Consider the following 13,548-nt stretch of genomic DNA (forward strand, 5'->3'; position numbering starts at 1 on the left):
GCTGCTGGAAGCCCGGGCCGTGGGGTCGCGGGGGTGAAGGGGGCTGGGGAGGGGGCTGGGGACGGGGCTGGGCTGAGCCCTGACCACTTCCAGGTGCCCGGTGAGCTCTGCTTGCTGGTGCCTTTCACGGGTTTTGCCCCAGATTCCTGTTGCACATCCCAGGACGTGAGCTGCACCCCTAAAGCACATCGTGCGCAGACCCCTCTGCTGCAGGCTGAGCTCGGGGAGACCGAAGAGAGGAGAAAGTGCTTCAGGGCACAGCCCGACCACTCTGTGGAACCCAGCGAGCCCCCAGGCAGGGCAGGCAGGTGCCCCAGTTCTCGGCACCCTTGAGCGGGGCTGGCTGGGGACAGGGCCACCCAGGCTGGTCACAACCCTGCCACCCAAGGCAGGCTCTGGCCAAGCGCTGCAGCCTGCTCAGAGCCATGGGCCAGCGCGGAGGACAGAGGGGTTCGTGCTGTGCCTGCACCCCCGGAGCCCCCCGTGCCCCTCAGCACCTGGGCATGTGGCACAAGGTGACAGGAACCGTCCTGGCTCCCCCAGCCTCGTGGAAAGCTGAGCATGGCCATGCTTCACCCTGCTCCCCTCCCGCTGTGGGAGTCCTCCCCCTGGGAGGCCGCTGGCCCGAATCTCACAGCCCCTCACCCCAGGTCACTCCCATTAGGTAAAGGAGCAGCTCGTCTTGGCGGGGGTATCTCCCTCTCGCGCTTTCCTTGTATTGTACGGGCCTGGGTCATCGAGGAAATCTGACAGGTCCTTCTGCTGCCGAGTGGTCACGGGGGAAGCCCGGCCCCCTTCCCCCCATTGTCAGCAGCCGGGCCGTATCCTCGCTCCGAGCCCCGGTCCCTAAAAATAGCTCTTTGTCAGGCGATTGTTCCGACACCTTCGCGGCAGCATTGACGTGGGCCGGAGCGGGAGAGCGGTGGGGTAGGTGGAGGGGAAGGGCTGGAGGTCCCCCCTGGGACTACTCCGGGTATTCACCGCTGATAACAGCCCCTGTTGTAGGGAAATGGGCTCCCGGTGCACGGCTGCGTGCCGAAGGCCTTCCCGTGCTGCTGCTGCTCGACTGTCATCTCTCTCCAACCTGTCCAAGTGTTTCTGCAAGTTCTGTGCCAGACCCCCGCCCTGGGGTACCCAAAGGAGGGGACGCCTCTGCCCAGGGCACGCAGTGGGGATGGAGCTCTCCCAAAACCTCAGCTTGGTCCCACAGTGTGGGCTCACGTTTCAGAGGGGTTAAGCTGAGCCCCGCAGAGCTGTCCCCGTCCCAGGTACCCACAGGAGTGACCCATCGCACGACCCTTTCCCGGCCTCCAGTGACAGCCACTGTCCCTGTGCCGATTTGGTTCAGGAGCCCCTGCAGGGCTGCGGCAGGACAGGGCTCAGGCCCACAGACACCCCTGGGAGAGCCCCCTAGCTTGTCACCCCCTGTCACCCTGACCACTGTCAACCGGAGGTGACTGTCCCCTCCCACGGCCCTCTCCTGCCCAGCCACCCCAGCTGCAGAAACAGGGTTTGATTTCCCATGAGCAGGTCTGGATTAAAATAAACTCCTGGCCCACATCCCTTTGGTGGTGTCGCAGGAGATGCTGTGTTTGCCGCCAGCGCTGCCCGCAGCCCAGCTGAGTGCCTGAGCCTCGAGCCTCCAGGCCATGTGTCTCCATGGTGGGGACGTGCCTGTCACCTGCCCAGCCCCTGGGGACACCTTCCGGTCCCAGCCGTGCCTGGCTGTGCTGGCTCCTGGGGACACTGACCCCACTCAGCACCTGTCCCCAGCCTGGGTTGAGCCCCCTGGGGCCACTGGCCATGGGGAAGGGCACAGGGCCAGCCCTGCTCTGATTATCCCCAGCACTTTTTCCTTTTTCTTCCTTAATTTACTGAGTGCTAAATCCAAATATTACAACTTCCCCTCCACGCTGCTGGTTACGCAGGCGGCCCCCGGCCGGGCATTGTCTTATTGTTTGCAGAGGGAAGCTCCAGCGGGAGATTAACCTGGCGTTCACCCCGCACTGCGGCTTCACGCCCTGTCCCTGCCAGCGGGGCCTGTGTCCCCAGGGACAGTGGCCAGCACGGGGTCCCGGCGGGGCAGGCAGCTCCAAGGAGTTCGGTGCATGGGGCGATGCGGTGGGATCGTGGCACTGGGGGCCCTGGTCTGCCCACCTCATCCCACTCCAGCCCAGTGTGCCTACCACACCATGGTTCATCCCATCCCCACCTCTGGCTGCCCATTGCTCCCTGGTCCTTTGCCCTGCCCTGAGCAGCAGAGACCTGTCCCCATCTGCTGCCATCTAGACCTTGGGGTCACTTCACAGACATTTGTCCCCAGGTCTGACAGGGCTGTGGGTGACCTGCAATGCTCAATCCATCACTGTGGTCACTGCAACAGGGTGCAGCAAGTGGCTGCACTTTGCTCCGGTGCCCGTGTAGGACATGTCGGGATGTTTATCGTGAGCCCCTGCCCCATGAGGAGTGCAGGGAGGGCCCAGCAGCACCCAGAGGTGCAGCCAAAGGCCAAGGCATGAAGAAGGCTGGATCCCAGGGCTGGAACTGGTCTTTGTGTCCCACATCCCTGGACAGCTCTGCTTGCTCACCTGGAACAGACTCAGGCTCAGGCTCGGGTTCAGGCTCAGACTCAGGCTCAGGCTCAGGCTCAGGCAAGCTTGACCGAATGCCCTGTGATTGTGATGGGGACAGCTGTGCTACCACCAACCGCTGTCTGTGCCAGACCCTCCGCCTTGGTGGCTCCTTCCTTGCACCCCCCTGTGCCTGTGTGGGCCATCCCAGGTCCCCTTGAGGCCACCAGTCCCTTTCCCTTGACCATGGGGTTCTGGTCCCCCCATCACCAGGCAGTGAGCCCCTGCCCAAGCCCCCTGCCCGCCTGCCCAGGGCTCTGACTGTCCCCAGCCCCCACTGTCCTTGTCCCCAGCTGTCCCAGCACTGCGATGGCTCTCGGCACTGCTGGGCTCCGGCTGCGGGTGCAGCCCTGCTGCATTCCAGCCTCGCTGGCCCAGCAAGGTTAAACTGCCGAGAGGCTGAAATATTTGGGAGGGGAATGGAGAAGGGAAAGGGGAAAAAAAAATCTATAAAAAGAAAGTTTAAAAACACAAGTTAAAGAAAAAAATACCAGGCGCGGAGTGCAGCTGCGGTTCTGGTTCCAGTTCCCAGGTGATGTCAGGCCTGGAGCTGCTCCAGCCCTGGCCCCTCAGAGACGGTCTTGGTGGGTTCAGCACTGAGTGTTTTTCCTTCCTGAGACTCGGGGACACCTTCCTGTCTCAGAGAAAGCGGCCAAGAGTCTTTCCAAGGGTGTCTGCGCGCAGGAAGGGGAGAGGATGGGAGGGGAGCGCGGGAGAGGCGGCATGGCCAGGCTCGGCGTGGGGCCACGACTGCCGGGGAGCCCGGAGCACCCACAGTTGATCAGCGGTGGTGGCCACAGGGCTCGTCCAGCGCGAGGCCAAGGGGCACTCAGCTCCCACCAGCCACCGCCACCTCTGAGTCACCATTTCCCTCTCATGGTGCTGGAAGGGGATGGAATGTACTGGGACCCATGGGCTTGGCACTGGCACATGCCGAGACCCGTCAGCTTGGCCCTGGGACATGCTGGGACCCACAGCCCCAGTGCTGGGACATGTTGGGATGCACCGTCTCAGCGCTGGGATGTGCTGGGATCCATGGCTTCAGTGCTAGGATATGCTGGGATTCACAGCCCCAGAACTGGGACACGCTGGGATGCACAGTTCCTGCACTGGAGCATACTGGGACCCATAGCCTTTACCTGGGGATTCTAGGATTTCTCATCACTGGCACTGGGATGTACTGGGACACTCATGTTCAGCCCTGTGACATTCTGGGCCCCGTGACCCAGCAGCTGAGACACACTGGGACCCATGCACTCAGTGCTGCGATCTGCTGAGACCCCCACCCTTGGCACTGGGATGTGCTGGGACATACTGGGACCACCACCCTGATGCTGGGACCCGCTGTGCCCCCAGCACTGGGACCACCAGCCCTCACTGGCCCCATGGGGGCTCTGGAGCCGCCACTTCAAGGGCCGTGTCCCCTTTCATGTGCGGGTCTGGCTGTTTGCAGAGCGCAGCTCCCCCTCACCGCTGCCCCCCGATAAACCCGGGGGCAGGGATTCTGTGTCCTGGGCTGTTTGGAGAATCTCACGGCTGTTGCTCGGAGTCTGGGACACATTAGCCACGCTGAGAACAAACCTCTCCCACCCACCCCGCTCCCTGCCTGGGACCAGCGCTCGCAGCTGCGCCGCGCTGTCAGCTCCATAAATCAAACCCGGTGGGGGGGGAGCCCAGGGCAGGCTCGCTGCAGCTGAGCGGGGGGCCCAAAGGTGCTGCTGGGGTCCCACCTCCCCAGGCCAGGCTGGAGGTGGTCCCCACAGGACCCCCGGGACGTTCCCCTTGCTCCCATCCAGCCCCGCATCCCCAGCCCCACAGCCCTAGGGGGGTTGCCCCAGGAGCCCCTGACCGCCCCAGCCACAGCTGCTGCTGCTCCGCGGGACGCGCTGGCCCCTGGGAGCCGTGGCCCCGGCACGGCACCTTTCCCAGGCTCAGCAAACCCCTGGCGTAGCCTGACCCTCCCAAGCAGGGTCCTGGGGGGGACCTGGCCTGGGAACCCCACTGTCCCCGTCTGACCCCAGGCAGGTGCTGCTGCTTGCAGCCCAGAGATGCACGGCCCGGGGGGCCGGTGTGGTGGCTATGGCAGTAGTGGCAGCAGTGGCAGTCACAGCAGTAATGGCAGTGGTGGTGGTTGTGTTGGTGGTGGTCATGGTGGCAGCAGCAGTTGCGGCGGTGGTGGCAGTTGTGGTGGTGGCAGTCATGGTGGTGGCAGCAGTGGTGGTGGCAGTGGAGACAGTCATGACGTACCAAGTGGAGGCACAAAAGCAGCAACACCAACCCCAGTCTGTGGCACAGGCACTTGTGGCTGTGGCACAGGGCTGGCAGTGCCGTTCCCATCCCGCGGCTGTGGCATGGGGCTGACAGTGCTGTCCCCATACTGCAGCATCGCGCAGCACAATCTGTATTGGAGTCCCACAGCCAGAGCTGTCAGCAGGGCCTGGGGACATGGGGGCAGTATGTGCCTGGGGGTCTTGCCCCACGGGGATCCCACTGGGGCCCACAAGTGCACCTACGGGGAGAGTCAGGACGGTGACATGGGCTCCAGTGGCAGAGCAGTGGTGGGCGCAGGGCTGGGGCCACCTTGGGGACACCACATGTCCCTTATGCCGGGGCGGCAGGCAGGCACTGGCCTGTCAGAAAAATAAGGTTTATTTTCCAAGTGGCTGCACGTGCACAACCAGCGCCCACGGGGCTGCGACACCGTCCCCCCCGAGCACCTCGACGCCGGCCACACACGGGCCCCTCCAGTCCAGCCCCGGGGCGCGGGCACCCCCTCCCCGGCCATGCCTTGTGTGGGCAGCACCGGCCACAGGAGCATCCTCCCGCCCCGCTGCCAGCCCCATGGCTGGTGCCGGTGCGGTCCCAGCCCACGGCCTGGGGCTCGGCTGCCACCATCTGGGGCCAGCAGCTCCCTCCCTCCCCACTGCGGTCTCTGGGGCTGGCGTGCATGGGCTCCACTGGCTCTGCTGCTGTCTCAGGCGGGTGCTGCCGGACCCCGGCTCATCTCCGTGACACTCGCAGCGGGGTCACCCCCCGCACCTTCAGGCAGTTGCTCCCGAGGTCCCTTCGGCTGCCCTGCGGAGAGAGGAGGGGAGAGTTGCAGGCAATGTGGGGGTGTCCTGGCTGGGGTGCGCCACTCCTGCCCACCGCTGCCCTATGCCAGCTCTGCAGGGGGGTTGCTCCAAAACAGCTGGTACCGCAGTCCTGGTGCTGCTCAGCACTGGCTGGGATGGACAGACAGACGGGACAGTGCCTGCCAAGTGGCTGGGTAGGCAGCTGGGGGTCGGTGCTCGAGGGGGCTCCCTGAGCTGGGTCCCTGTGGCCCTGTCACCCTGCAGGGACACAGCCCCTCATGGCTGCTCAGCTCCGCTGGGCTCAGACCTGCGGGCAGTGCTGGTGCTGCCCCAGGATGGACCAACAGCCCCAGACAGACCCACAGCCCGATGGACCCACTGAGGATGAGGATGCTCAGCCCCACTTCTCAGCGTATCAGCACAACTTCATTCCAGTGCTGTCCAGTATAACCCAGCACAGAGCAGCAGGGCCCAGGTCTAGCCCAGAACAGCCCAGTATAACCCAGCACAGCCCAGTTCCAGCCCAACTCATTTTGAGCCCAGCTCAACCTATTTCCACTCTCACACAGCACAGTACAGCCCATTTCCAGCCCAGCCCAGCCCAGTACAGCCTCTTTCCAGCCCCAGAGCTGGGAGCACAGAGCCTGGTCCCAGCCCAGCTCCTGCCATTGTCCCCAGGGTCCCAGCTTCTGTGGGGTCCCCTTGGGATCCAGTGCCCTGCCAGCCGCCAGCTCCGGCCCTGCGGGAGCAGCCCAGGGACACAGCTCAGTCCCAACTGGGGGGTCCCAGTGAGGGGCAGGGACTGGGGGTCCCCTGGGGGGCAGAGGTTGCTGCAGAGTCCAGCCACTGAAGGAAGGGATGGGAGCAGGAGCAGGAATTAAAAATGGAGCAGCAGAAACTGAAAGAGCCCAAGGGCTGGAGCCTGTCCTGGGGCCACGCTGCTCAGGGTCACATGTGAGATGACTTGGGGGGCTTGAGGGGACAGTGGTGAGTCCAGCAGCCCCTGCCCATGGCCCTGCCTGGGGGTACCCACAGGGCTGGGCAGCTGCTGCTCCTTCACTCCACGCCCTGCACCCCCTACACTGCACCCCATACCCTGCCCCGTGCGCCCTGCACCCCATACCCTTCACCCCGCATCCTGTACCCTGCACCCCATACCCTGCACCCCGCATCATGCACTCTGCACCCCACACCCAACAACCTGCACCCCATACTCTGTAACCTGCACCCTGCCAGGCCCACCGTGGGGCAGGGGAACCCAGGACCCTGGTGTGGGCAGCGGGAAGGGGGCACCAGGGGAAATGTGCCCCTGAAGACTAAGGGTGCCAGGGGTGGGGGTCAGCTGGGCAGGGCAGGGGTGCCAGGCCACAGCCCAGCTCAGGCCCCCAGCCGGCGTGGGAGCTGTGCTGGTGCTGCTGCAGAGCCTGTGCCCAGCCACGGGACGGGGAGCCCTGCCCAACCCCCATGCGGGGTGTCTGCTGTGTCCCCCCATCTCCATCACACAGGGGAGCTGCCTGGGGCAGCCCTGCCACAGCTCCCGGGAGGCTGGCAGGATCAGGGCAGGGAAAAGGATGGGGACTGGGTTACCCTTCCAGCTCTGAATTACCCCAACCGGGGTGGCCAAGCGCCCTGGCACTGGGGTGACTGTTTAATCCCCCCGAGACCTCCCGTCCTGGACAGACGTGGGGGAGCAGCCCGGCCCTCTGACGCCAGTGGGAGCTGTGGGCGTGCGGCTATGAGCAGGATTTGGTCGGGAGCAGCCAAAACCTCTTGCCGGAGCTGGAGCCAGAGCCTGTGGTTCTCCTGGGGATGTGTCAAACCTCCTGCCCTGCTCAGCCCAGGCAGGGGCTGCTGCCCCCATCCCATAGCCCCACTCACCCCTTTCCGCTGGTTGCTGAGGCAGAAGGTGCAGATGCTGCGGGGCTGCTTGCCGTCCAGGTCGCCCTTGGCGCCGTAGATTGTGCTGAAGCATGGCTGCCCATCCTCGCAGCCCTCGCCCAGCAGCAGCACGTTGGCCAGGTGAGAGATATAGCTGGAAGCCAGGCGGAGGGTCTCGATCTTGGACAGCTTGCGGTCCACGGGCTCGGTGGGGATGAGGGTCCGCAGGGCGGTGAAGGCCGTGTTGACGCTCTGGGTCCGGTCCCGCTCCCGCGCGTTGGCCGCCTGCCTCTGCTTCACCATCACCATGGGCCCCGGTTTGCGCGGCAGCTTGCGGCGGGTCTCAGCACCCTCACAGCAGCCAAACGACTGGTCCGACGTGTCGCTCTCGCTGCGGTTCTCCTCGTCCTCCGAGAGGATGCTGAGGTCGGGGTACAGCATGCGGGTGGCCACAGGGCGCAGCATGGTGAAAGCCATGGCAGGGTGTCCCCCCGTGTCCCCGGCCCTGCTGGGGGGACCCCCCGGGCTGCGGGGAGCCTTCCCCCTGCCGGCACGGCTGCCACGGCCGGCTCCGGATGCTTTCCCGCTCCCTGCTGCTCCGCTCCGGCAGCCGAGCGGGGCTGGGACGAGTGTCTGCGGGGGGGAATCAGGATTTATACGGCCGGGGAGGGGCTGGCGGCGGAGCCCACCCCCAGCCGGCCCCCAGAGCCGCCGGCCAGCGGCCAGCGTCCTCGCCCCAGCCCGTGGGAGCCAGCGCTGGCTCCGGCCATGGCCTGGCCCTGCTCCGGCACGCCAGCACTGGCCGCGGCACCTTGCACCCAGGGCTGGGCTCTGTGTTGTGCCCGTGGTGGTACAGAGCCTGGTGGTGCTGCAGACAGTGCCAGGACCACCGCATGGCCACCTCCCTGCGCTGCTGCCCTTGGCATGTGCAGATCAATGCCACACTCAGTGCCAGCCCCCAGATAGAGTGTCCCCAGGTCCTGCCCGACTGTCCCCAGCCAGCCTCGCGTCAGGCACAAGGTGAACATGGGGTGTGGGAGCTGGGACAGGTGGGTACCCAGGTGTGGGTGGCACCGGTGCAGTCCCCAGGGTGTTTACAGGATGGGATGCTGTTGCTGGGGAGGGGGACACGCTGCTCCCCCCACCACACTGTGCCCGTTGGCACAGGGTCTGTGCCCAGGAGGGTGCCTGGGGTGGGCAGGGAGTGGAGAGGCAGCCCCCAGGGATGCTCTGCATCCCTCGCCCCTCTGTCCCCAGGGCCTGGCACCCTCCTGCTCAGCACGGGAGGGGACAGGGGGACAGGGGCAGGAGCATGGGTAGCATTGCAGGCAGCACTGCCAGGCAGCCAGGAGTGTTTCCTCCCGCCTCAGAGGAAGGTGTGCACCGACAATGGAAACACGGAGTCTTTTCCTGCAAGGGGAGAGCTGAGCTGGGAACAGCAGGAGCTGCTGTTATCCTGGGGAGGGCAGGAGGTGCCCCCAGCCCACGGTTGGCTCCTGGTTCTTCCTGGGCACCCACTACCACTAGTGATGGTCACCCCTGCTCCTCACCAGAGAGCTCTGTGCAGTCCCCTCCGCCTTCACTGCCCTGGCACTGAGCCCAGCATCCCCAAGAGCAGGCGGGGGAGCGGCCAGCTGAGCCGAGCAGGCAGGAGCCATCCTGAACTGTCCTGAGCCTTCCTCCCTGGCCCGCAGCCGCACGGAGCTCGACAGCTCGGTAATGCTAAGGGCATGGCAGGTCAAGCAGCAAAGGCAAATGAAGGGCAGGACCCAGCTCCCGGCGGATGGTCCTGGGGCTGCTGGGGACATGGGCCTGGGACCTGGCGGTGGCTGTGGTGCTGGCCCATGCTGGCTGCAGTCCCCATCTGCCTGGCAGCCCCACATCCGGAGGGGATGCTGGGGGGAATCTTCAAGTAATGAGGCAAAAATGGTCAGCCCAGGGGCTGGTTGGGGCTGGGATGGCAGCCACAGGGCACAGCGGGCACATTGCAAACCCCAGAGTGAGGTGACCACTGAAGGGTCTCTGGCCCATGGGACAGGGTGGCATCATGTCCCACTATGGCCCATGCCCCGTGGATGCAGTACAGGAGCTTTCAGGGTGGCTCCTGCGCTGCTGGGTCCCCCCGGGGCTCTCCTTGTGCATGCCAGGGCTTGTCACTGCTGGGACAATGGCAGGGTGGCCATGCTCTCTGGTGCCAGCACTGGCACCAGCACTGGCACTGGTACCAGCTTGCTGCCCGTCTGTCCCCACAGGCTGCGAGCAAACGGCCCCTCTCCCCCCCGCGGGGCACAGGCAGGCCCTTGCTGCTGGGACCCCCTGCCCTGTTTTCCTTCACCATTTGGCTGCCTGTGCAGAGCCCGTAAATCACACAGCAGGGGAGAAAGGGTCGTGACGGGGGCTGGGGGTCCTGCTGGAGCTGGGGGCACGGGGGGCTGCACTGAATGTCCCCGCTGCCATGGGGACATGTCCCCCACCCCTCATTGTGCACCAGTCCCTGCAATGGACCACGACCCTTTCCTGGCAATAGGACTAGGGGCTGTTCCTGCCCCTGCAGAGCTGCCCGGGGCAGCACTGGGGATGGGTCAGCCCCTGGTGGAGCAGGCAGGTGCCTGCATGGGGAGGGGAGGCCGTGCTATCGCCCCGGCGTCCCGCTGGGCTTGGGCTGGGGGGTCCACAGCAGCCCCCGGCCCTGACAGGCGGCAAGACGGATGGCAGGGGCTGTGTATTCAGCTGCAGCCGCTCCACACATGGCCACCAGCTGACAGGGATGGGCTGGGGGGAAACCTCAGGATGAGGGCCCAGCCGAGCTGCCCTGGGGTGTTTCTAGGGGGTACGGCCATGTGTGGGGTGCCAGTGGCCTGGGCTGCTGTGGCGGAGGATGGGGCACTTGGGGACACGGGCAGGGGAGGAGCAGCAGGCATTGGAGGTGGCTCAGTGTGGGGCAGGGGCAGTGCATAGATGTGCATGCATGTGCGTGAAGGTGCGTGCACAGATCTGAGTGTGCATTGGTGTGAGCGTACAGCTGCACACGTGGATGTGCACGTGCATCCGCGCATGTGTGTGCATGGATACGTGTGTGTGTGCAGTTGCACACATGTATGTGCATGCACATGTGTGCACGGTGCCATGTACACCCCGACTGCCACCATCTCGTGCTGCAGAAAGCTCCTCAGATTGGCACACGTGTGTGTGGCCACAGCCCCAGCAGGTCCTGCACGTGGGAGGATGGACAGACAGAAGGAGCCGTCAGTCCTGGCCAGGAGAACAGCAGGAGCCACAGGAAGCCACAAACACTGCCGGCTCCCTGCCTGTCCTGCTGCCAGCTGCCTGCGGATGCTGCTGCTGCTGGGCCGAGAGGACGCGTGGCAGCAGCCGGGTTTTCCTGTGCTGCTGGACAGGCACACGGGACAGGACGTGTGTCCCCGTGCTCAGACAGCCCCAACTCTCCCAACACTGAGCACCGCAGGTCTGAGTCAGCCGGGCGGCACGAGGCGCAGCCGGGGGACACGGCACCACAAACCTCCCACCGGTTGCTGTGCCGACTTGAGCGGCTGCCAGGACAAGGTTGTGTTTGGCATCACGGCTCTCCCAGCTGATCTGGCCAAACAAACCAGCCGTTGCACCCAAGGCATCCCTGGGGTTGGGGTGCTGAGCACCCCAAGGGCTGGGTCCATCCTCTGCTGATGGGGAAATGGCCCCTGCCCCCTGCCCCGGGGAGTGTTTATCTGCGAGGTGATACTTAAGTGTAAGAAAATAAACAGGGAGCAGATGGGCCAGGGGGCCAGGGCTGCCCCCAGCCCCATGGGGCTGCTCCAGCCCTGCTGGGAAAACACTGCTGCCAGCGAGGCAAATGGATTCCAGACCCGCAGCAACACCGGCACATGTGTCCACCAGGACACTGGTCCTGACCCTGCTGGGGTCTGCAAAGCTGCACCAGACTGATCCGACCATCATATCCCATCCCATCATATTCCAACATATCCCATCCCACCAGGGCTGGCAGACCTGGGAGCCCCTGGGAACCCCCTGGGTGGGGAGGAACAGTGAAACAGGCTCAAGGGGACCGGGCGTTGTGAAACCTTTTGGGGAGCAGGAACGTTGCTCTGCAAGAAGCTCCTGCCCTGGGAGAGGTCCCTGCCTGACCCCCCTGGGCAGAGCTGCTGGACGGGGTGCCCCGGGGGGTCCCTGGGGCACTGTGGGGAGCCCCAGGCCCCTGTACCTGCGGGCTGGGGCTGCTGGTCTGGAAGGCATTACACGCCTGTCGCGTGGGGAAGTCTGTCCCAGTTCCGGAGCCAGGACCCCTCTACCCAGCCCAGGCTGGGGGGAGCCCACAAAGCGCCTTTGTTCCTGCCCTGGAACGAATGGATTGGAGGCAGCCGGGATCAGCTGTCAGCCGGCGACACCGGAGACCCCGCGGGTCAGGCAGAGGGAAGGGGGACAGGTGAAGGGACGGACAGAGGGATGGATGAAGCCGATGCAGAGATCGCTGGCTCTGGCAGGACCCGCTCCTGTGCCAGCTGGGGGTTGTGGCACTGGTGGCAGCACTGGCTGGGTGCCGGGGACCAGCTCACACCTGCATCGTGCCAGCCCCGGGGATGTGCTGGTCAGCCCTGGCAATGCTCACACAGCCCTTTGGCTGCAGCAGCTGGTCCTGGCTCCCAGCCAGTGCCACTGAGCCCTGGAACCAGCACCATGGAGCATCTGCAGGGCTGGCATGAGTGTCCTGGCACTGTGTGCAGGGACGGCAAGCTGGCAGAGCAGATCCCACAGCAGGTTTCCCAGTTGGAAGAAGCCCTTGCAAGGTGCAGGGAGAGGGTGCTGCAGGATCCAGGCAGCCTCAGTTCACCCACACTCGTGGGGTTCCAGCTCTGCCGAGCTGCCTCACACCCAGCTCCCTTTGTAAGTGACATGAACCTGGGGAGAGGGGGGTGAGCAGAGCCCACAGGAGATGCTCAGCTCTGGGGCACAGCCCAGGCCCCGGGCAAAACACAGTCGCTGCCACGGGGCAACCATTTGAGGGCACTCTGGTGATGTCCTGCGCTGCCACAGGAGCTGCCACCTCCTCCCTTCCCCCTCCTCACTCTCTAACAAAAGGAAACGTTTTAGCACGCCACAATTCTGCTGAGAAATTTATGGCCCATCAGAGAGCCATGGGCCAGGGCTGCTCTCTTCGTGAATGTTTGCAGGGCTTCCTGCCGGCGGAGAGTGGCTTTGATGTGGCACATGCAGCTCTGCCATGCCGGACTCTCCCTCCAGCCCCTTCCCTCTCCTTCGCGAGGCTCTGGCACAGCAGCCCCCAGCCCACCCTGCTCTTCCTCCCCAATGGCTTCTGCGGAAGCACCACGCTGGCAGGCAGCTCAAAGTGCACCCAGTCCAGTGGGCAGCACTGCCAGCTGCTGCCGTGCATGCTGCCCTGCAGAGCTGCTGCCCAGGGGGGCTTTGTCCTCCTCTCAAACCCCTCCCCAGCCCATTTCTGCCCTGGGAGGACAGGATCCATCTGGGGAGGAGCATGGCTGAGCGGGCAGAGCGAGGGCAGAAGTGTCCGGCCACAGTTCCTGTCCCAGTCCCACTGCTGACTCACAGCGTGGTGGGTGAGTCAGTGGCCTTTCCCCTCCCTGGACCGAGGTTCCGGGCTCAGAGGGATGCTGATATGCCCGAGGGATGCTCAGGGAAGTTTTTTCAGCCTGAACATGGGGTGAAGATGTGGCGTTTGCAGAAATGACAGCATCCCAGTGTAGTGAGACTGCATGTGCTCGCACAGCTGGGCCAGAGCTGACTCTGACTCCAGCTGCGTGCCAGCGTGGTCTGGCAGAGCAACTGTCCCCGGCATGGTATCCGTCCCCAGCACCGCATCCGTCCCCCAACACGGTATCTGTCCTCCAGCACAACATCCATACTGAATACAGCATCCATCCCCTCACAGACCCTCCATGCCCCTGCAGAGCATCTGTCCCTTTGCAGAGCAT

The 13,548-nt window shown here is 64.8% G+C and overlaps 1 protein-coding gene across 1 annotated transcript; it reads right to left on the bottom strand.

Annotated features, from left to right (window-relative positions):
* Positions 1-5,261: 5,261 nt before the first annotated feature.
* Positions 5,262-8,199, bottom strand: TCF15 (transcription factor 15). Its single transcript, XM_065849908.2, has 2 exons — positions 7,583-8,199; positions 5,262-5,705 (listed from the first exon to the last, which is right to left on the bottom strand). The coding sequence occupies exons 1-2, from the start codon at positions 8,057-8,059 to the stop codon at positions 5,631-5,633; spliced, it is 552 nt and encodes a 183-aa protein (XP_065705980.1). The 5' UTR covers positions 8,060-8,199; the 3' UTR covers positions 5,262-5,630.
* Between the last annotated feature and the right edge of the window lie 5,349 nt (positions 8,200-13,548).

The sequence above is a fragment of the Patagioenas fasciata genome, chromosome 16 (genome assembly GCF_037038585.1).
Source record: "Patagioenas fasciata isolate bPatFas1 chromosome 16, bPatFas1.hap1, whole genome shotgun sequence".
Classification (NCBI taxonomy): Eukaryota; Metazoa; Chordata; class Aves; order Columbiformes; family Columbidae; genus Patagioenas; species Patagioenas fasciata.